At 38.6% G+C, this 24,345-nt stretch overlaps 2 protein-coding genes across 3 annotated transcripts in view; one reads left to right on the top strand and one right to left on the bottom strand.

Annotated features, from left to right (window-relative positions):
- LOC137634669 (ferritin light chain-like) overlaps positions 1-1,897 on the top strand; it is a 23,608-nt gene extending 21,711 nt beyond the window's left edge. For both annotated transcript variants that reach the window (XM_068367147.1, XM_068367146.1), the window contains exon 6: positions 1,359-1,897. In XM_068367147.1, coding sequence (XP_068223248.1) covers positions 1,359-1,490 — 132 coding nt within the window. In that variant the 3' untranslated portion in view covers positions 1,491-1,897. The remainder of the gene's footprint in view (positions 1-1,358) is intronic.
- Positions 1,699-24,345, bottom strand: part of LOC137634843 (uncharacterized) — a gene marked incomplete at its 5' end in the record, with an annotated part of 27,646 nt that continues 4,999 nt past the window's right edge. The window contains 7 exon segments of the mRNA XM_068367396.1: positions 1,699-4,493; positions 8,522-9,899; positions 10,413-10,538; positions 12,599-12,856; positions 14,130-14,243; positions 17,153-17,286; positions 20,370-20,493. Coding sequence (XP_068223497.1) covers positions 4,318-4,493; positions 8,522-9,899; positions 10,413-10,538; positions 12,599-12,856; positions 14,130-14,243; positions 17,153-17,286; positions 20,370-20,493 — 2,310 coding nt within the window.

Below are 24,345 nucleotides of genomic sequence, written 5' to 3'. Positions count from 1 at the left end.
AAATAATTTATTTTCCTAATTATACAAAATCGGGTATAGTCTTTCAAGTTGCATACCTTACCTCAGCCATGCAAGCGGGGCCGAATTACCGCATAGGCAAACTAGGCATTTGCCTAGGGCCCCGCGCATTTCAGGGCCTCGCGATCCAAGGGGTTCAGGGGCTCATCCAAGACTGCGCACATGGTGCAAGTGCAAAGGGGTCCCTACCTAAAAAGTTCAAGTGTTTGGAGAGTAAAATTGATTTTTGAAAATTAATCATAAAAATAAATAATGAAATAAAATAAAAATAAATGAACCTAACCATAGATGGCAACACTCAACACCCCCCACCCCACCCCCAAGCTGGAAGGGGTTGCTTCGCTTACCCGTAACTCAAAGGGGCCCTGCCAACCTGAATAGCCTAGGGTTCGGAGACTTCTTAATCCGGCCCTGCATGCAAGTCTTAGGTTTAAGGTCAAAGTGACCTACAACCATGTTGTTAAATGTTTAAATAGCATTTTCCAGCATCTCTGAAATCATACTCTTATTAGAAAACAGGTTTTACTCCTATTAGAAGACTTGTTTTTAAAGTTAGGAAAAATACAAATTACTTTACTTTAAAATTTTGGATTATTATCAATTGTAGTTTACAGTAAAACCATTCGCCTTATTCTTACATGGCTAGCAAATGAGTATTAACCCTTTTACCCCCAAAAGGATGTACTGGTACGTTTCACAAAACCCATCCCTTTACCCCCATGGACGTACCGGTACGTCCTTGCAAAAAAATGCTATAAAATTTCTTTTTTTCATATTTTTGATAATTTTTTTTTTTTTAAATTCAGGCATTTTCCGAGAGAATGAGACCAACCTGACCTCTCTATGACAAAAATTAAGGCTGTTAGAGCAATTTAAAAAAAATATACTGCAAAATGTGCTGGGAAAAAAATAACCCTTTGGGGATTAAGGGTTGGGAAATTTCCAAAGAGCCTGGGAGTAAAAGGGTTAACCCTTTTACCCCCGGGGTATTTGGAAATTTCCAACCCTTAACCCCCAGGGGGTTCTTTTTTTTCCCAGCACATTTTGTAGTATATTTTCTTTAAATTGCTCTAACAGCCTTAATTTTTGTCATAGAGAGGTCAGGTTGGTCTCATTCTCTTGGAAAATGCCTGAATTCTCGCAAAAAATTATCAAAAAATATGAAAAACAAATTTTTATAGCATTTTTTTGCAAGGACATACCGGTACGTCCATGGGGGTAAAGGGATGGCTTTTGTGAAACGTACCAGTACGTCCTTTGGGGGTAAAAGGGTTAATTAATAGTAATATTTTCTCCCAAAACTACTACTTTTCTACAGCGTTTTATATTTACCAACACAGATTGCCCATTATTTTGATGACAAGCTGGAGAAGGAAGCAGAGCTTACCCGAGAGCTGGCTGGTCACATCAACAACCTTCAGAAGATGAGCGGCTTGGGTGTTGCCATGCACATTTATGACTCGGATCTGTAAATGGCTCCACCACCTACCATGAGAAAACAGAAGGAACTGTAGAAATTGCTGCATTAATTTTCTAGTACCAGTCTAACTTATTCGTTTTCTAATTGGACAGCATCCATCATTTGGGCAGTGATATTTTTTTTCAACTAGTTTACAGAAAATATACCATACCTTTAACAAGGAAATGCAGTGTTACATGCTGTTCCTTCATCTAAAGAACTTTATTTTTTGTTTCTTATATACCTGCTTTTAAGGAAGTATTTTTAGGTTTATGATAATGTATATCTGTGTTAAGATACTTTGATGAACTGTGTATAGACGGTACTGTATAGTCAGATCAAACAAGCTTTTGTGAGAATTTCTTTTGGAGAGTTTTAGCTGAAACTTGAAAGTTGATATTAAAAATCACATGTATGTAACAGGTTTTTTAATATATTTTTTCAGCCCTTACAATGTATTTTACATTTATTTGCCATTAACAAACCTAATATAAGGTTACTACTACAATGACTGTATATATTTGGCAAAGTAGACTAGTATACTGTAGCTGTATTGAAATGGTCATGAAGACAAAGTTATTAATTATCTTCTACTTGACGTGATTTACCCGATAAGACGGTGAGTGTTGTAGGTTCTTCCTTTGAAAATATCCAGTGTTCTTTCTAGTAGAGATTCCATATTTTTGGAAACCTTGAATTACTTCTCAACACTAATAAAATATCAGCAAAACAACTAAAATTACATATAATTCAGTGTTGTCGTGAACGAAGTTTTACAAGTCGTCTTCGATGTTTTTCACGTGACACTGATTGCATATATATAAACCTACTTGAGGGAACTGATAATTCTGGACCTAATACATAATATTTCCTAGTACATAATTTTTGGTTACAGCAGGTATTGGGTACACAAATATCCCAAACAACAAAATAAGCTTTGTTACAATTTAACTGGAATTTTACCTTAATTGCTTTGGTTTGAATTATATACTTTTCATTTGTAAACAAATTCAATATTAATATCCCATTCAACTTCTGAATACACGGCTTATGAATGGTGGGAAATTCCCTATTCTTAATCACTTCCCTTTACAACCAATAAATATTTCCAAATCTACAGAACGTGCCAGACATTTCTATAAAGAAGTCTGAATAAATTTGGAAGGAGTTTACAGTATTTATATAGTTTTAAAGTGTACAGTATTAATGCAGTTTAAAGGTGAAAGTGCAAAACAAGATCATAATTACCTTGGTAAGTTCACCCCCAAAGGACGTACCGGTACGTTCTTGCAAAACACTGTTAATTACATGTTTTTACATATTTTTGATAATTTTATGTTTAACTTCAGGCATTTTCCAAAAGAATGAGACCAACCTGATCTCTCTAGGACAAAAATTAAGCCTGTTAGAGCAATTTAAAAAAAATATATAGCAAAATGTGCTCGAAATTTAACCTTATGGTGGGGGAAAAAGGGTTAAAAGTTGCAAAGACAGCAACATGAGCCACATCATCTGTTTACAGCATAAACATTTATAATTTTATTAAAGTATCGTATGTAATGCTAAGTAACTTCTCTGGGATCTTACCAAGGCAAATATCTGAGAGGCTTATAATCTGTTTCTGTGAATGAAGAGCTAAAGGGTCATGGCATGTAAGAAATGCATGTTTTAATGAGAAAAGTAATTGGCATGATTTTTGAGCCGTAAATTAATTACGAAGTACTGTACACCTTCAATCCTTTTTTTAGTATCATTGTTTATTTTCCTCAAACTTCTGCAAAGGTTTGATGCATTAAACTTCTTCAAATTTCTTTTAAAACTATACACACATCAACAAAATTGAGAATTTTGTCATGTGGTGCCACAGGCCAAATAGCTTCTATTCACTCTCAAACATTGGCTATAAGTCCGATGCTGATAAATTTGTTTATAAATATAGTTAAGAAAATTACTATTAAATAAAGCACCAATTGAAGACATGAAGTTAGCTGCTGCTGTGGAAATATTCATTATTTGTGGCGTGATTCCTTCACCACAACAGTAAATTCTGTACTCTCATTTAAAGTTTATAAAACTTTGCAAAAAAAAAAAAAAAAGTTTGTATTTCCAAATGACAGGAAATAATATAGTAATGGATAAAATGCTCCTTTAAAACTTATCAAAACTACTTCATAAAGTCTTAAAACTTACTAAACCAGGAAGGTACGTAATGCAGAAATGCAGTATCGCATACCCACAGTGGCTTTGTTGATAATGCACTAAATCCTTCCATATGCAAAAGCAAGTTCACTGTAGTTTTATAATTCTATAAGTTAAATACTATATTTACAATTCTATTATTGTACTTATGTGTAAAAAGTCTGTTCATTTGCTAAAATGTACTGTACACTGAATAATTGGGTACATATTGTATATATCCACTCTTAGGTATGCAGCTCTGAATATGATAATGACTGCTATTATTCCTAGCACCTTTAGTTGCCAGCAACCTTCATGGGAAGTCACTTTTCATGGTCACAGAATATAAGACTATTGCACTACACTTCAAAAGTCCCGTCCACTACACTTCAAAGACCCGTCCACTACACTTCAAAGTCCCGTCCACTATAAATTACTTCATTAAAGATTAAAATACTTTGTTGACACTGATGCAACTGAAGGTTTCTACGTCACATTTTACACTAATCTGATGGCCAGAAGATACCGTTTTGCTATGTATGAAAAGTGCACAATTAAAAGTGCTCAGTGCAATAAGATTAATGTGAATGCTATCAATATGTTTTGAAAGACCCACACGATTGTACATATAAATACCAATAACTTAAAACCTTTCGGGTCTCTCAAGATTCTTTCTTCTTGAGATATTCACGTGGAACGACGCCAGTTCGACCCTTGACGGTTGCTTTCCACCATCCAGAGTGAGTTGAAGTTTCATGCACTAGAATTAGGTCCCCTCTGTTAAAGCTTATCGCTTGGTCGGTTGTCGCAACGAAGGCAAACTTGGCAACATACCATTCTGGAAAAAGTAATTATTTTAGTATTACAGACAGTATATGTTACTACATTTTAATTCATTCAAGGCTATTTTCCCAGAGCAGGAAATATTAAATAGATTACAGGAAAGGCCTAAGTAGAATATAGGGAAATGTACATATACAAATAAATCTCTTGGCCACCAGCCAGACCTATAGGATGCAACTAAAAAAAAAAAAAAAACGAGGTCAAGTCCACCAACGACAATATACTATAATAAGGTTCATAGAAATCTTGAATTACTGTTTATAAAAAAAAAATCTAAATATATAAAAAAATATTTAATTAAATCAAAGTTTGTATTACTTGATTACTTGAAAGAGCTGCATGCCTCAGTTCAATCTGAAAAATTATGGGTGGTCCTGCCAGGGTCTATGAAAGGCCTATAGGCCTTCAGCCTTCCTTGTGAACCCCAGACCAAAGAGTTCCAAAGTGACGGACAGTTCTGAGGTAACTTGTCTGGGAATGGGATACTCCAGGCAGCCCCAGAAAGGATGGATACCGGTATCCTCCCTCTGACCGTCGCACCCTCAAAAGTGTGCCCGGGCATCAGTCAGAAGTACTGATCTGAGATTATCTGTCTTTGGCACTAGTCCAATGTCTGGTGCCTTAAGGGCTGATGAATTCCCAGAACCCTCCTACCCAAACACCCTAGGGCACAAGTGTTGGGATGAAGCACAAGGGAAGATGGAGACAGGGTCAAGCTAGGATTGCGGGAAGGCGAGGCTTTGCAGCAGAGGGGTCTAAAGTAAATACTATAAAGAACTCGAGGTTTTATGAGAGGATTCTAATTCTACAATGCACTGTGCACCATCAGGTCTTACTGAATGGAGCCCTAGAGCCTCCTGACCCAACTTGGGAAGTGAGGTTAGGTTTCAAAATAGACCAGTTAAGTTCAGAACTACTGTCTTTAATCAAAGATTAACTGGCCTTAGATTTCTCAAAGGATACTAAAGAAGTTAGAGCTTTTGAAGCATATCACTGTTGGCATCTCATGATCTCCATCATCCCCATTATAACCAACTAGCCTAGTTTTCTCTACATTTTCTCCCTGCAATAAAAGCAAGTTTCATTTTATGCTTTGAATATTTAATTTGGTCTATAACCGAAGAAACAAACTTTTCCCAGAGAGGAACAGTGAGACCTTCACACTTCTCACAACAGTTATTCAAATCACAACACCGTCCCCGACTTGAAACAAAGAGAATGTAGATCATGGTTGGCGAGAAACGGTTCCCTTGAATAATATACGCAGTACTGTAGTTACTTGTAAAACATCTCTAAAAAATGCTAAAAACTTCATCTTTAAACAATCTTGAGTTGGGGCCTGTCCACAACCCACCCACAATGCAAAGTGAAGACAAAGCCAGTATGTCTTCCCCAAGCCTTTGGTTCATTACCAGTAACTGGTACATTGTCTCATTGCTTAACTAGAGGCATAAGTCTATTAGAAGTAAAGCAAACAGGAAATTTTTCAGTTTTAGGGATAAACATTGATAAAACCAAGCTTCCAGAGAGAAGCAATATGATTATTTTGGGAGGATCATAGAAATGATAGCATTTAATAATTGTCTGGATGAATTTTATATCTTTTAAGGAAAAACATACAGTATTTGCCAAAAAGTATTATATTCAGTAATTGTAAAGGCACACTTTGACATCGAACAAACCTAAAAGACCAACATCTTGAAAAGAAACTAAGGAATAGAGGGCTCGTATGTGTATGAGAGAAATAACAAAATTATAAGATGTCTACGCAAAACCAGAATTACTGTAGAATAGTATTACTTAGGAGCAGGGCATTATGAATACAGCACTACCAAAAAGAAAATTTTACAATGTTAAACCATAGGGAAAGGGAGACTTCTAGTACTAGGAAGTATGACCATGTGACACCTTAAGAAAATTATAGTGTTGCTTATGAAAGGGAGTGGAAGGCAAAATAGTTTAAAGGCCACTCATGAATGGCAGAGGCAAGGGACAGTGACAATGCCCTAGACGGACCATATATACTTATGATCAGCACCCAAGACCCCTCTCCACACAAGCTAGGACTTGGGAGGGGGACACAATGGCTGCCGAGGTTGTAGAATCTACAAGAAACTATCGAGTTTGAGCGGGACTCGATCTTCCGTCCAGCAGAACACCTGTCAGGGACGTTTCCAATAGGCCGTTTAACCCTAAAAAAGTTCCTAGATAAATGCTGTACCCCCAGGGACCACCTTGAATTGCAGGATTAATACACCAGATTCCTACATGCTCAGACTAATTCCTCAGCATTCCAGGACCACTCCTTCCTTGTTTTAAAGAACTGCCTGACAGTCATTTTCAATTTTTCATTTCTAAACAATCTATCTATATAACAAGGTACGTCCCCCAAATTTTGGGGGGTAGCCAACATCAAACAAATGAAAAAAGATGACCTTTCCTCTGTACGCTCCTCCCAGCCTGACGAGGAACTCAACCGAGTTCGGCTGGTACTGCTAAAGTGCCACAGCCCACCCTCCCACGTTATCTACCACAGATGAAGCTTCATAAGCTGAATCCCCCACTGCTGCTACCTCCACGGTCATCCAAGTACATAATTTTGTACTTTGCTTCAAAATGACATACAACCCAAAGGTCTTGTATATCCAAGATATATTCAAGCTATTTAATGACATATTTTATCAACACTTCATGTACTGTATAATATCTGTAGAGTCAGGTTCAAAGCCATTTTGAGGGTCTTTATACTGCCTTGGCTGTCATATTCAAGCTCATGAATATGGTTGGGGTAAAGTAATTTGATCACATTACAGCTCAAGGAAAGTTTGCAATTGCTGAACACAGTAAAGTAGCTCAGGCTACTTCCAGCTCAAAAGTTTATCTGGCTGGGCTCATGTGTAATAAATTTACAAACACAATGCCATAGCACAAGAGTAATAGTAAAAGATACATATAAAATTTTCTAAAACTATTATTTACTCAAGCAAAGAAATTCTAGGCAAGTATATTCCAGCTGTTACCAAGTTGTGGAATGATCTTCCTAATCGGGTGGTTGAATCAGTAGAACTTCAAAAGTTCAAAGTTGGAGCAAATGCTTTTTTGTTGACCAGGCGGACATGAGTCTTTTTATAGTTTATTTATGACATATTTGTTTTTGATGCTGTTAATAGTTTATATATGACATGTCTGTTTTGACGTTGTTACTGTTTTTAGAATGATTTATTGTTAATTTGTTCTCTTCATTTATTTATTTCCTTATTTCCTTTCCTCACTGGGCTATTTTTCCCTGTTGGAGCCCCTGGGCTTATAGCATCTTGCTTTTCCAACTAGGGTTGTAGCTTGGATAGTAATAATAATAATAATAATAATATGAAAACATCTGACTAAGAAACCCTGGGAACAAAAGTGAAAAAAGGAAGAAAATGCATTTAAAATTAAGTTAAATTCTGTTATACTATACCTGTATCTCTTCTCTATAATCAAATTAATTAGTACAAAATTCATATACTGTACACAGACATTATTCCACAGATCATCTAAAAACAAATTCCTTGCCTTTTTTATAGATAGAAAAATCTCTTACATATATTTTACATACATATACTGTATAGTTGCCCTTTACCATTCATGGGAATTAATATTTGTGGATTTGATTATTCAGGGATACAAAGTAAAATAATCCTAGTTTTAACCTTTTTTTATAGCTACTCTGCTAATTATATAAAAATGGTTGAGTAACACTAATTTACTGTTCTAGTTTTGACCTTTTTTATGTCTTTGCCATTTTGTTTGTAAAGAGCTTTTATTTACTTATATAAGGCAACAGGGGTCTACTGCAAGATTATTTTAAGGGGCAGCTAATATTCAAGGATTTTCTAAATTACTACAGTGGGTGTATCTGTCACCTATTTATGAATGCTAACGGATGACTGTATCTAAAACTTACCTCTTCTGTCACTGGTTTACTGATAATAAATGTCATATACTGTATCATACTTGCATTAGCCTTGATCTAAAACTTACCTCCAGCTGCTGTTGGTGATGAATCTAAAGCTGCTTCAGATTTCCCTTTCCATAAACTGTCTCTGTTCAGAACCCCATTAAAATCTTGTTGCGAAGTGCTGTCGAAGCTGTTACCTTCTGGCGTTTCATAATAATCATCATCTGACTCCGTAGCTTTTGCTGGTGTCGTCAACTTCTTCTCTTCTTCTGCTGTCAAGGAATTCTTTGGGGTTAATGTGGCCTTACTGAATAAATTCTGAGGTCGGGGAGGCAAATTGGGTTTTGCTGACTTTACCTCGGGTGGACATGAAACAGAACTACTTTTGGTAGCATTATCTCCATCAACTTGGTCTCTAGAGCCAATTGCCACATTTCCAGGACTTGATTGAATTTCCTTTGGTTTAGCTGTATTGTTAACTTCTGTTGTATCTTTATTTTTATTCAGTCTGGCAATCATATCCTTCACTGATGTTCCTTGATTCGATGATTTGTTATTTCTGAAGTCTCTACCAAGAGAGAAATCTTTTCTGTCAAACTGTTTACTTAAATTTTTCAAAGTACTTTTGGGTTGAATCTCTGATTTTTCATTTACCCCAGAAGGCACTGCTTTACACTTTTCCTCAACCTCTGACTTTTCTTTATCATTGTTGCTTGATTTGACCGGTACGGCTGTCGGTGAAGGAGGGACCTGGTACATTTCAGAGGCAGCAAGGACTTGTCCCGAAGAATCATGACTTGTGCTTTCAGGTTCTACATCGGTTGGAATTGGACTCGGAGGGATCTGGTATTCGGCATCCATAATAGAAGATGGTGGTACTTTATACTCTGAATCATCATCATCTACTGTTGGCAATGGGACCCCTTTTGGGGGTAACCTTGGAGGCGTTCTGCAGAGCGATGGACGCATCATATACTTATGAAGGTTAGGCTGGGTGAGATTTGGATCAGACAGATTCATATTCATAAGAATTTCATCGCTAAACGATCCAACCAGGGAGTTTGTTGACGCTCTGCTACTTAGGGGAGACATGGAACCTGAATCCATAGGGAGCCCATCAGCAGACACAGCACGGGGTTTCTTTACGTCCTGACTTACATTACTCCGATTCACATAGCTCGTGTCTCCAGAAAAGTTATTATATTCACTAGTTAGTTCAACAGGGTTTTCATCAACAGTTTCATCAAAGTCTTCCTCAATTTCACAATAAATGCCTCCAGGATCATAGGAATTGTAATTCGCATCTTTGGGTGCATCTGGAAGAGGTCTTGCCGCTTGCTTGTTTATTCGATCTTGAACATTTACAGGCAAGGGAGGCCTCTCTGGAGGTCTCCTGCCAAAGCTGGTAGTGGATGGTGGTGGACATTCAGGAAGTGGAGGCGGTATGTCTTCTGGACTCACCTGAAAAATGACAATAAAATAGCCTTGAATTATTACAAATTATTCTTCATGTTCATCCATATCTATACGGAATATAAACTGTGATGAGGCCCCTTTAAGTTGTATGCAAATATTAAATTTTTCTTTACACTACAGTAGAGTAATTCCACAATATGCTTTGTATAAAGAGTACATTATCTATACCTATTTTTGTATTGACAACGTACGTGCTTGACTACACTGAAAACGTACATATTAGCTCTGCCTCCTGATTAAAGTGTCGTACATTCATAAAAATTAAAAAAAGTCAAATAGCATGGAACAGCTTAGTAATTCCAACCTATTAGTGGAGCCTTCAATGCATATATTAAAAGTAAAACATACCCACATATAGAAAGTATGTTTGAAAAATTCAGAATGTACATCTTGTCAATTTAACCCCATGAGATTTTTTTACAAAAGAAGTCAAATATTGACTAAACTATGAGGAAAACAAACGCATCAATAACTTTCAGAAATGAGTGCGATACTTACAGGGTCATAGTCCTGGAGATCTGAATCATCGCCAGATGGATTTGGTGCTGGTTGGAATGGTGAGGTTTCTGGTGTTCCAACTGGTTTTCCAAACACAGTCCCTTCCGGACCAACTACTTCATACACCTTAAAAATAAACAGCATTAATTATCTAACTGATAAGTCAAAATTTAATGAACTTTTATACATTACGAATCAGAAAATATAACTACTGAGGCACCAACCACCCATTAATATACAACCACTAGAGTTATTTCGTCCTTTGGCCAGATAGTACTACATTGGATACCCCTCTGGTTATAGCTCATTTTCCCTTTGCTTACACATACACCAAATAGTCTGGCATATTCTTTACAAATTCTCCTCTTTCCTCATACACCTGACAACGTTAAGATAACCAAAAATTCTTCATCACTCAAGAGGTTAACGACTGCACTGTAACTTTTCAATGGTTACTTTCCACATGCTAAGGGTAGAAGAAACTCTTTAGCTATGGTAAGCAACTCTTCAAGGTGAAAGACGCTCCAAAAGCAAGCCATTGTTCTCTAGTCTTGGGTAGTGCCATAGTCTCTGCACCATGGACTCCCACTGCCTTGGGTTAGAACTGTCTTGCTTGAGGGTACTCTCTTTGCTGGCTTTAACACCAAGTGGTAAAACAAAATAATGTATAAAAATATATTGGGTATGGACACAGGAAATGTGGTGAAGGAAAAAGATAACCCAGACTGTGAAATCAGGGAACAGTCAGAAAACAGGAGAATCCAGTATTATGTGACATGGCCCAATACTAGATAGGTTTATGTATTTTTCTTAAAATATCAGTTGGCAGCTTGTACTATGACATAAAAAGTACCTAACTCATATCTCTTTCATTATTATGTACTGCACTGCAATCGGTCATTGGCTACTTTCCTCTTGGTAAGGGTAGAAGGGACTCTTTAGCTATGGTAAGCAGCTCTTCTAGGAGGACACTCCAAAATCAAACCATTGTTCTCTAGTCTTGGGTAGTGCCATAACCTCTGTACCATGGTCTTCCATTGCCTTGGGTTAGAGTTCTCTTGCTTGAGGGTACACTCGAGCACACTGTTCTCTCTTGTTTCTCCTCCTCTTGTTTTGTTAACATTTCTATAGTTTATATAGGAAATATTTATTTTAATAGTGTTGCTGTTCTTAAAACAATTATTTTTTTCCTTGTTTCCTTTCCTTACTGGGCTGTTTTCCCTGTTGGAGCCCCTGGGCTTATAGCATCCTGCTTTTCCAACTAGGGTCGCAGCCTTGCAAATAATAATAATAATAATACTGTACTGATAAGGGATCATACACCACAAAATGAAAAATATTTGACAAGAAACATCATTACTTGAATTCCAATAACTACTGATGATAATGTACAGGGATCTAAGCACCCAAGAGAACATATGGTATATGCAATGCTCCAAATGAATTTAAACAATATCCTCATCATCATCTCCTATGCCTATTGACGCAAAGGACCTTGGTAAGATTTCGCCAGTCATCTCTATCATGAGCTTTTAATTCAATACTTCTCCATTCATCATTTCCTACTTCATGCTTCATAGTCCTCAGCCATGTAGGCCTGGGTCTTCCTTAGTTCTTCTTGTGCCTTGTGGAGCCCAGTTAAACATTTGGTGAACTAATCTCTCTTGGAGAGTGCAAAGAGCATGCTCAAACCATCTCCATCTACCCCTCACCATGATCTCATCCACATATGGCACTTGAGTAATCTCTCTTATTTTTTCAATAATATATAAAAAACTAAAACGTAGGTGAGAAATTCTGATTGTCAACTTAAATCTTTATAAATCTGAGACAGTATAATATATGCATTGACTGTACACACTCAACACAACCTAGTTATTTTAAATAAACTGATCTATATGATCAATTAGGGTATACTGTGCAGTAAAAAAATTCTTTATAATTAACCAAGTTCTAGACCTAAAACACACAGTTATATTAACTTAATAACTATTAAAAAAGTAAAACATTTTTAGTTATTTATGATAATTCCTTCAAGATTATATAAGTAAAGTTCTGTAACACCTTGGAACAACAAAAGTGCAAGAAAATATTTAACACTTCTGGACTATCATTTTATCACTGTTCATCAATTAGAAAATATCAAGAATGAATTAACCACTATAAACATACTACAGTATACATACCTCCTCTTTGGCATCCTCAGCAACATCATGGTAGTAAAAATCATCTTCTTTATTTGTGTCGTTGGACTTTGAAACAGCTGGAGCTGGTGGAGATGCTTTTGGTGGAAGGATGAGCGTATTCATGTCAGCTGTAATGTTATTACCAAATATTCCGGACAGAGAACTCATCGATGGGAGAGTTCGGCTACGGCCAGCCTTTATCGTACGTCCCAGTGCAGCCAGCCACTCGATTCTATCGCGTGCCGTTCGTGCAATAAACTAAGGAGAGGAGAAAATCCACAAATTTAGAATGCAGATCCGTATGTTACATCTAATATAAATAGGCTCTTTATTTACAATCAAAGGAAACTTGTGATAATGGGCCTTGAAATTTTAAATAGTCATCCATTTAATAAACCAATCCCCATGTTTTTGTTTCTCAATGGCAAAAGTGTAGCCAGCTGCTATTGTAAAAATAAAAACCTGAGATGACCAATGAGATGATATCCAACTATCTGACCACCCACAAACACAAGGAATATGAAATAGTAACTAAACACTTCCATGATAATAATTACAGAAGTATGTATTGGTGATAGCATTTTGAAAACAAAACAGCAAAGGCTTTGATAATGCACAATATGGTTCTTTTTCAACACTGTTGACAGCAAACTACTCTAAAACTTTGTGTTCTTACCAAGTGGACACAGGATGTCATGACTGAATACAGGAGGACATCCTCTTCTAATCTCATGTGATCATTCTAAGCAAGGTCAAAATAAACGTCATCGCATCCTTGTGCATTCCCTAGGATGCCTTTGTTAAGATTCAGCTTATAAGGGAGTTGACATTAATTACCCCTTCAAGCCTAACTTGTGAGAGAGAATTGTTAAGACAACACGTGGATCACTCTTTGCATCCTTATGCATTCCCCAGGATACCTTAGTTGAGATTCAGCTTATAAGAGAGTTGACATTAATATTAGCCCTTCAAGCCAACTTTTGAGAGAGAATTTTTAAGACAACAAATGGGTCACTCTTTGCATCCTTATGCATTCCCCAGGATACCTTTGTTGAGATTCAGCTTATAAGATTCTTGACATTAATATTAGCCCTTCAAGCCAACTTACGAGAGAGAATTTTTAAGACAACCGATGTGGATCACTCTGGTGGAAGGGGAACCTAATGCTTTTATTCATATAGAGAATATACTTTCTCTTGCTTGACGGTACACTCGGGCACACTATTCTATCTCATTTCTCTTCCACTTGTTTTGTTAAAGTTTTTATAGCGTCTATAGGAAATATTTATTTTAATGTTGTTACTGTTCTTAAAATATTTGATTTTTTCTTGTTTCCTTTCCCCACTGGGCTATTTTCCCTGTTGGAGCCCCCGGGGCTTATAGCATCCTGCTTTTCCAACTAGGGTTGTAGCTTAGGAAATAATAATAATAATAATCCACATATATTCCTCTTCGACGCCTCAATAATTATCGTAACAGCTTCACATAATAGAATAGAGGAGTTTGTGTCAAATTTTTTTTCCCAACTTACAGTGTGAGTCTTCTTGCCCGGGCCAACGATTTCAAAAGCCGAGTCCCTCTTCCTCTGGTCTCTGATGTCTTCCCCTGTGGCAATCCTTGCTGTGTATCCAGTAAGGTCAATGGTCTGCAAGATTAAAATGATGTATTAAACGGATTTTGAGCGAAGCGAAAAATCTATTTTTGGGTGAGGTAGCCATGTCGTCCTGATGAAAGTTCCTTCAAAGGTAGCTTCCTTTCAAGGAACTTCCATCACGACGACATGACGTCTGTCTCCTTTATTTCCTTTCCTTCCTGGGCTATTTTTCCCTGTTGGAGCCCTTGAGCTTATAGCAGCCTACTCTCCCAACTGGGATTGTAGCTTAGATGATAATAATAATAATAATAATAATAATAATAATAATAATAATACATTATTTTAAGTGATGGAAATGCCATATAAATGCATTAAAAGAGGCATCTTCAAGCTAATCCTGCTTTCCCAGTTAGGGTTGTAGCTTAGCTAAATAATAATAATAATAATAATTATAATAGTAGTAGTAGTAGTAGTAGTAGTAGTAGTAGTAGTAGTAGTAGTAGTAGTAGTAGTAGTAGTAGTAATGATGATAATAATAACTAAACAGTTTTTCAAAAAAAGATGGAAATGCCATATATCAAAAGACGCATCTTCAAAGTCAATCATCCTCTTGACTTCTAATAACTTCTCCCAACTCCTTGAGAGGTCCTCATAGGAATTCAATGGGATGAGCTGGACAATCATAACTTCAGATGCCTTGGAATTCCGTTGGAGCATCACGACTAAGGGAATATTTCAAGGATGTGTCATGTCTAAGGGGATTGCTTCTAGGAAGTGTCGTGTCTAAGGAGATTGCTTCTAGGAAGTGTCGTGTCTAAGGGAATTACTTCTAAGAAGTGTTGTGTCTAAGGGGATTACTTCTGGGGAGTGTCATATCTAAGGGGATTGCTTCTAGGAAGTGTCATGTCTAAGGGGATTGCTTCTAGGAAGTGTCGTGTTTAAGGGGGTTGCTTCTAGGAAGTGTCGGGTTTAAGGGGATGGCTCCTAGAAAGTGTCGTGTCTAAGGGGATAGCTCCTAGGAAGTGCCGTGTCTAAGGGGATTGCTTCTAGGAGGTGTCGTATCTAGGGGGGATGACTCCTAGGAAGTGTTGTATCTAAGGGGATTGCTCCTAGGAAGTGTTGTGTCTAAGGAGATGGCTCCTAGGAAGTGTCATAACTAAGGGGATTGCGTCTAATAGGTGTTATGTCTAAGGGGAGTACTTATAGGAAATGTCGTGCTTACGGGGATGGCTTCAAGGAAGTATTGTATCTAAGGGGATGACTTCTAGGAAGTGTCGTATCTAAGGTGATTGCTTCTAGGAAATGCGGTATCTAAGGGGATTGCTTCTAGGAGGTGTGGTATCAAAGGGGATGGCTTCTAGGAAGTGTCGTATCAAAGGGAATGCTTCTGGAAGTGTCATGTCTAAGGCGATGGATCCTAGGAAGTGTCGTGTCTAAGGGGATTGCTTCTAGGAGGTGTCGTGTCTAAGGGGATTGCTTCTAGGAGGTGTCGTGTCTAAGGGGATTGCTTCTAGGAGGTGTCGTGTCTAAGGGGATTGCTTCAAGGAAGTGTCGTGTCTAAGGGGATTGCTTCAAGGAAGCGACGTTTCTAAGGGGATTGCTTCTAGGTGGTGTCGTGTCTAAGGGGATTGCGCCTAGGAAGTGTCTTGTGTGAGGGGAGGGCTTCAAGGAAGTGTCGTGTCTGAGGAGATGGCTTCAAAGAAGTGTCGTCTCTAAGGGGATTACTTCAAGGAAGTGTTGTGATGGCTCCTAGGAAGTGTCATGTCTAAGGGGATGATTCCTAGAAAGTGTCATGTCTGAGGAGATGGCTTCAAGGAAGTGTTGTCTTTCAGGGGATGGCTTCAAAGAAGTGTCGTGTCTTGGGGGATTGCTTCCAGGAAGTGTCACCCCTAAGGGGATTCTCTTTATGAAATAGCATGTCCAAGGCGATTGCTTCTAGAAGTGTCGTATCTAAGGGGATTGCTTCTAGGAAGTGTCGTGCCTGATGGGATGATTTCAAGGAGGTGTCATGCCTAAGGAGATGGCTTCTAGGAAGTGTCATATCTAAGGAGATAATCTCTAGATAATATGATGTCTAAGTTACCTCATAAAAGAGGATAGTTTTTAGGTCAAAGCATCTACGGCCATAGCTTCCAGCTATAACAACTTGATACATATGAGTAATAATGGAATGAAAAAATATAATAAAATTCAACAAATAGTTGTAAATAAAGTTTTATAAAATTATACTAGACATCCTACTTCCCCAAAAATGAGGACCACATAAACTGAAGTAAAGGTAAGTACTATAGTTTGTGAAATATGAGAAGAGTACTCACCGCAGAGGTCAAGAAGTCAACAGGTTGAATGAAGGAAACAATTCGTGAATCAGGAATTCTTTTAAGTAGAATCTAATTTAAGAAACTAAATCTTGTAGATGTCATGATAAAAGGAAACTAATTTACTAAAAACAATGCAAAAGAAACTATTGAAAAAAAGAATGAAAATGAAAAAAATACAATTAAAATAGAGATGAGTTACAAGGATTTTGAATGTCTCAAAGACATTTTAGTCCATCCGTGGAGACTTCATTTGCTACTGGGTAGAGCGATTTGGTTTGAACGTTTAGTTTTATGTTCTTGTCTAACTTATTCTTGAACTCGTTTACCGTATTACTGTTTGCTACATCCGCTAGGAGAGAGAGAGAGAGAGAGAGAGAGAGAGAGAGAGAGAGAGAGAGAGAGAGAGAGAGAGAGAGAGAGAGAGAGAGAGAGAGAGATACTTTATTACCTTAGTTCGTCTCTCCCCAGTCTCCTCACCAAAAATAAAAATATACAAAACAAGATATCAAAGATTAATAAAAAAAACTAACGCCCCCGGATAGAGTAAAACACAAATAAATATATACAAAGAACAATAAATCAACAACAATGAGGCGCCGTTGCAAAGGCTATGCCTCACCCCCTGAACCAGAACCTCACCTTCCTTTGCCTCTCGTCCGTCTCTTTGAGATACAGGTAGAGCATACAGTTGGCAGCCACGCAGTGGTAATTCTTCATGTTTCTCAATAGTCCCTTCGTCTTCTTGGATAAAACGCCGTGTTTATCACAGGAGGCTTCGGGGATGGGAAAGAGCGAGAGAAAGAAAAGTTTAAATATGTCAGTATCATTAAGTTCTTCACTACAATTTTGGATTATTATTATTATCAAAAGGAGAAGATTCACCAAGCCAGAGCTGACCCTACCAAATTCGGGGATAAAACTATATTAATGGATTTAAGGAATTTGGGCCATAATGTTGGTGCTAGGAACTATCGTAGTATAGATGACAACGTATAATGAATTAAATTGTGATAAGCCCCAAATATGGCTGTGAATAAAATGTAATTTCTTAAGACTATATGCCTATAAATTCTCGTTTATTCTTAAAATATTAGATTGTGTGGAATTCAATTTATAAAGAAATATTTATACAACCTACCAAGAAGGTCTTGCCCTTTCCCTCAACCTACCAAGAAGGTCTTGGTCCTTCTCCAACATACCATGAAGGTCTGCCCTTTTTCTAACTTACTCAGAGGGCCACGCCTTTCCCTAGCTCACTATGCAGTCCTAGCCTTTCCCCAACATACTATGAAGGTCTGCCCTCTTTCTAACTTACTCAGAGGGCCTCGCCTTTCCCTAGCTCACTAGGCAGTCCTAGCCTTTCCCCAACATACCATGAAGGTCTGCCCTTTTTTCTAACTTACTCAGAGGGCCTCGCCTTTCCCTAGCTCACTATGCAGTCCAAGCCTTTCCCCAACATACTATGAAGGTCTGCCCTTTTTCTAACTTACTCAGAGGGCCTCGCCTTTCCCTAGCTCACTAGGCAGTCCTAGCCTTTCCCCAACATACCATGAAGGTCTGCCCTTTTTCTAACTTACTCAGAGGGCCTCGCCTTTCCCTAGCTCACTAGGCAGTCCTAGCCTTTCCCCAACATACCATGAAGGTATGCCCTTTTTCTAACTTACTCAGAGGGCCTCGCCTTTCCTAGCTCACTAGGCAGTCCTAGCCTTTCCCCAACATACCATGAAGGTATGCCCTTTTTTCTAACTTACTCAGAGGGCCACGCCTTTCCCTAGCTCACTATGCAGTCCTAGCCTTTCCCCAACATACTATGAAGGTCTGCCCTTTTTCTAACTTACTCAGAGGGCCTCGCCTTTCCCTAGCTCACTAGGCAGTCCTAGCCTTTTCCCCAACATACCATGAAGGTCTGCCCTTTTTCTAACTTACTCAGAGGGCCTCGCCTTTCCCTAGCTCACTAGGCAGTCCTAGCCTTTCCCCAACATACCATGAAGGTATGCCCTGTTTTCTAACTTACTCAGAGGGCCTCGCCTTTCCCTAGCTCACTAGGCAGTCCTAGCCTTTCCCCAACATACCATGAAGGTCTGCCCTTTTTCTAACTTACTCAGAGGGCCTCGCCTTTCCCTAGCTCACTAGGCAATCCTAGCCTTTCCCCAAACATATCATGAAGGTCTGCCCTTTTTCTAACTTACTCAGAGGGCCTCGCCTTTCCCTAGCTCACTAGGCAGTCCTAGCCTTTCCCCAACATACCATGAAGGTCTGCCCTTTTTCTAACTTACTCAGAGGGCCTCGCCTTTCCCTAGCTCACTATGAAGTCCTAGCCTTTCCCCAACCAACTAGAGGATCTGACCTGCTGAGTCATCAACAGCCATTTTCTGGCCCTACCTGGTCGTAGCTTGAATGGAGAGGGGGCCTTGAGTACTGATCATATGTATATATGGTCAGTCTCTAGGACATTGTATCTGTCCCTTGCCTCTGCCATTCATGGAGTAACCTTTAAACATGTCCCCAACTCAACAAGAAAGTGTGGCCTTTCCCCCAACTAACTAAGAAGTCCTGGACTTTCCCCAACTCACTAAGAAGTCCTGGCCTTTCCCCAACTCGGTAAGAAGTCCTGGCCTTTCCCCAACTCTGTAAGAAGTCCTGGCCTTTTCCCCAACTCACAAAGAAGTCCTGGCCTTTCCCCAACTCGGTAAGAAGTCCTGGCCTTTTCCCAACTCTGTAAGAAGTCCTGGCCTGTCCCCAACTCTGTAAGAAGTCCTGGCCTTTCCCCAACTCACCAAGAAGTCCTGACCTGTCCCCAACTCACTAAGAATTCCTGGCCTTTCCCCAACTCACCAAGAAGTCCTAGCCTTTCCCCAACTCACTAAGAAGGTCCTGGCCTTTCCCCAACTCACCAAGAAGTCCTGGCCTTTCCCCAACTCACTAAGAAGTCCTGGCCTTTCCCAAACTCACCAAGAAGTCCTGGTCTTTCCCCAACTTACTAAGAAGTCTTGGCCTTTCTCCCCAACTTACTAAGAAGTCTTGGCCTTTCTCCAAACTCACTAAGAAGTCCTGGGCCTTTCCCCAACTCACAAAGAAGTCCTGGCCTTTCCCCAACTCGGTAAGAAGTCCTGGCCTGTCCCCAACTCTGTAAGAAAGTCCTGGCCTGTCTCCAACTCTGTAAGAAGCCTCTGGCCTGTCCCCAACTCTGTAAGAAGTCCTGGCTGTCCCCAACTCTGTAAGAAGTCCTGGCCTGTCCCCAACTCTGTAAGAAGTCCTGGCCTTTCCCCGACTCTGTAAGAAGTCCTGGCCTTTCCCCAACTCTGTAAGAAGTCCTGGCCTGTCCTCAACTCTGTAAGAAGTCCTGGCCTTTCCCCAACTCTGTAAAAAGTCCTGGCCTTTCCCCAACTCTGTAAGAAGTCCTGGCCTTTCCCCAACTCGGTAAGAAGTCCTGGCCTTTCCCCAACTCTGTAAGAAGTCCTGGCCTGTCCCCAACTCTGTAAGAAGTCCTGGCCTGTCCCCAACTCTGTAAGAAGTCCTGGCCTGTCCCCAACTCTGTAAGAAGTCCTGGCCTTTCCCCAACTCTGTAAGAAGTCCTGGCCTTTCCCCAACTCACTAAGAAGTCCTGGCCTTTCCCCAACTCTGTAAGAAGTCCTGGCCTTTCCCCAACTCTGTAAGAAGTCCTGGCCTTTCCCCAACTCGCCAAGAAGTCCTAGGCTTTCCCCAACTCACAAAGAAGTCCTAGCCTTTCCCCAACTCACCAAGAAGTCCTGGCCTTTCCCCAACTCGCCAAGAAGTCCTGGGCTTTCCCCAACTCGCTAAGAAGTCCTAGCCTTTCCCCAACTCACTAAGAAGTCCTAGCCTTTCCCCAACTCACCTATAACTGTACTGAAGGCGACAGCATCGAGAGTTTCCATGTAAACATCATCGTTGTCGTCAAGGTCATCTTGGGTCACATCAACATCCTTCAGGACACCATTCGAATCACCAGACTTCGTCTCCTGAAGAAAATATAATTGAAAATAGAGGATACGTTGCAACAATCGATTTCTACAGCTTTTTTTCTCGAAGCCATTGTCATATATCCTTAAATACATTCTGAAGACTTGTCAAATGATGACACTTTAGTTGAATAAAGAAAGGGTATATTGATATAAAATGACATTTTATAATCACAATATTAATGTAAAAAAATTTTAATCAATTCTTCTATTTAGTGATTTATTCATTTAAGATAAATACGAAATAGGAAACTATTGTACAGGATATGATTTATTTCCTGACATCAGTTTCTCAGACACGTTTAAATTCATTTTATTTTCTATAATTCACATTTTTAAGTCAACATATACTTAAATCGTGTCTTTAAATTCACTTTGTTTTCTATAGTCTATTATCTTTCTTATATATATGCTCTATAATTATATCCAATTAAAAATTTTAATCCAATTTTTGAGAGAGAGAGAGAGAGAGAGAGAGAGAGAGAGGGTGTTTAGGTATTTTCTATAGTCTATATGCTCTATTATATCTCCCAATTATAAAAAATTACTCCAATTTTTGAGAGAGAGAGAGAGAGAGAGAGAGAGAGAGAGAGAGTATTTTCCATAGTCTATATGCTCTATTATTTCTCCCAATTATAAAAAATTACTCCAATTTTTGAGAGAGAGAGAGGAGAGAGAGAGAGAGAGAGAGAGAGAGAGTATTTTCCATAGTCTATATGCTCTATTATATCTCCCCAATTATAAAAAATTACTCCAATTTTTGAGGAGAGAGAGAGAGAGAGAGAGAGAGAGAGAGAGAGAGAGAGAGTATTTTCCATAGTCTATATGCTCTATTATATCTCCCAATTATAAAAAATTACTCCAATTTTTGAGAGAGAGAGAGAGAGAGAGAGAGAGAGAGAGAGAGAGAGAACAACAAAGCCTTCTTTATCACAGTCTCTCAGGTGCCTCCCCATGATAAGAGGGACTATGGTATTCTAAGTAGATTGGTATCCATTATTCAAGTGGGCCCAACGATGACTTCAGAACACCACAAAAGGGAAATTTCTATTCTCTTAGATAAACAACAAATTTCAATTCTAATTGAAATATTTAGGTCAAATAAAGGCACTTTCACTTTTAAGTAATCTTCGCCCAGTATAAGGTGGTATTAACAGTATCAGTATTAAACTATACCTATATTAGCAGTCGTGGCCTAAATTCTTAATATTTTTAACATATATAAAAGATGCAAGGCCTATTTTTGCCTAAGAAGAAAAAAAACACTATTACTCCAAGCCTAGCATAAGTGATATTAGAAACAGTACTAACTATACCCGTATTAGCAGTTGTGGTCCAAAATTTTTAATATTTTTGACATATATAAAAGTTGCAACGCTAAAAGCCTATTTTTTTCCCAAGTAGTGGGAAAAAATTGTATTCCATGCCTAGCAATAAGTGATATTACTAGAACCAGTATTAACTAAACCTGTATTAGCAGTGTGGTCTAAATTCTTAATATTTTTGATATATATAAAAGATGCAAGGCTAACATCATGGGCCTATTTTTGTCCAAGCAGATGAAAAAAAACTAGTCCCAAGTAGTGGAAAAAATTGTATTCCAAGCCTAGCATAAGTGATATTACTAGAACCAGTATTAACTATACCTGTATTAGCAGTTGTGGTCCAAAATATTAATATTTTTGAGAAATATAGAAGTTTTAAGGCTAACATCACAGGCCTATTTTTGTCCAAGTCTAGCATAGTGATATTAATAGAACCACTATTAACTATACCTGTATTAGCAGTTGTGGACTAAATTTTAAATATTTTTGACAAATATAGAAGTTTTAAGGCTAACATCATAAGCCTATTTTTGTCCAAGCAGATGAAAAAACTAGTACTCCAAGCCTAGCATAAGGATATTAATAGAAGCAGTATTAACTATTCCTGTATTAGCAGTCCAAGTTCAATATTTTTTACAATTTACTAAAAATTTTAATAACATCCTTAAACTTCTGACTGCAGGTAAACGCAAGCGTAGGATAAACAAATAAATTAAATCTTTCGATTGAAGCAAAAACAGACTGGAGAGGTCCATAAACCTTTGAAAAACAAATAAAAAAAAAACCGACTTCTCAATCTTATACACAAAAAAAAATTAATTACGCAATGCAACCCCCACCCCCTTATCCGTAACGCTCATACGAGCGCACTTGAAGAGAAGTACTACACTTGAAAGCCGAGAAGAGTCTCTCTCTCTCTCTCTCTCTCTCTCTCTCTCTCGATGACTTCAATACCAATGGCCCATGCGAATATATTACTTATGAAAAATACGTTATGGCAATGCAATAACAGCACTTGAAAGCCGAGAAGAGTCTCCTCTCTCTCTCTCTCTCTCTCTCTCTCTCGATGACTTCAATACCAATGGCCCAAAACGAATATATTTTGAAAAATACGTTTTGGCAATGCAATGACACTTGAAAACCTAGAAGAGTCTCTCTCTCTCTCTCTCTCTCTCTCTCTCTCTCTCTCTAGATACAAATGGCCAATACGAATCTATTACTTGTGTGAAAATACGTTTTGGCAATGCAATGACAACACATGAAAGCCGAGACGAGTCTCTCTCTCTCTCTCCCTCTCTCTCTCTCTCTCTCTCGATGACTTTAATACCAATGGCCAAAACGAATATATTATGAAAAATACGTTTTGGCAATGCAATGACACTTGAAAGCCGAGAATCAATCTCTCTCTCTCTCTCTCTCTCCTCTCTCCTCTCTCTCTCTCGATACAAATGGCCAATACGAATCTATTACTTGTGAAAAATACGTTTTGGCAATGCAATAACAGCACTTGAAAGCAAAGAAGTCTCTCTCTCTCTCTCTCTCTCTCTCTCTCTCTCTCTAGATACAAATGGCCAATACGAATATATTACTTATGAAAAATACGTTTTGGCAATGCAATGACGATACTTGAAAGCCCGAGAAGTGTCTCTCTCTCTCTCTCTCTCTCTCCTCTCTCTCTCTCTAGATACAAATGGCCAATACGAATATATTACTTATGAAAAATACGTTTTGGCAATGCAATGACGATACTTGAAAGCCGAGAAGTCTCTCTCTCTCTCTCTCTCTCTCCTCTCTCTCTCTCGATACAAATGGGCAATACGAATCTATTACTTGTGAAAAATACGTTTTGGCAATGCAATGACGATACTTGAAAGCCGAGAAGTCTCTCTCTCTCTCTCTCTCTCTTTCTCTCTCGCTCGCTCGCTCGCTCTCTCTCTCTCTCTCTCGCTCTCTCTCCCTCTCTCTCTCTCTCTCTCTCTCTCTCTCTATGGCCAATACGAATTTATTGTGAAAAATACGTTTTGGCAATGCAATAACAGCACTTGAAAGCCGAGAAGTTCTCTCTCTCTCTCTCTCTCTCTCTCTCTCTCTCTCTCTCGATACAAATGGCCAATACGAATCTATTACTTGTGAAAAATACGTTTTGGCAACGCAATGACGACACTTGAAAGTCGAGAAGAGTCTCTCTCTCTCTCTCTCTCTCTCTCTCTCTCTCGATAAAAATGGCCAATAGGCTACGAATCTATTACTTGCGAAAAATACGTTTTGGCAATGCAATAACAGCACTTGAAAGCAAAGAAGTCTCTCTCTCTCTCTCTCTCTCTCTCTCTCTCTCTCGATGCAAATGGCCAATACGAATCTATTACTTATGAAAAATACGTTTTGACAATGCAATGACGACACTTTAAAGCGAGAATCTCTCTCTCTCTCTCTCTCTCTCTCTCTCTCTCTCTCTATACAACTGCCCAATACAAATATATAACTTATAAAAATATATACGTTTTGGCAATGCAATGACACTTGAAAG

Source organism: Palaemon carinicauda, chromosome 45 (genome assembly GCF_036898095.1).
Source record: "Palaemon carinicauda isolate YSFRI2023 chromosome 45, ASM3689809v2, whole genome shotgun sequence".
Classification (NCBI taxonomy): domain Eukaryota; kingdom Metazoa; phylum Arthropoda; class Malacostraca; order Decapoda; family Palaemonidae; genus Palaemon; species Palaemon carinicauda.
Note: the sequence above shows the minus strand (reverse complement) of the source record. Positions and strands in the feature narration are given on the sequence as shown.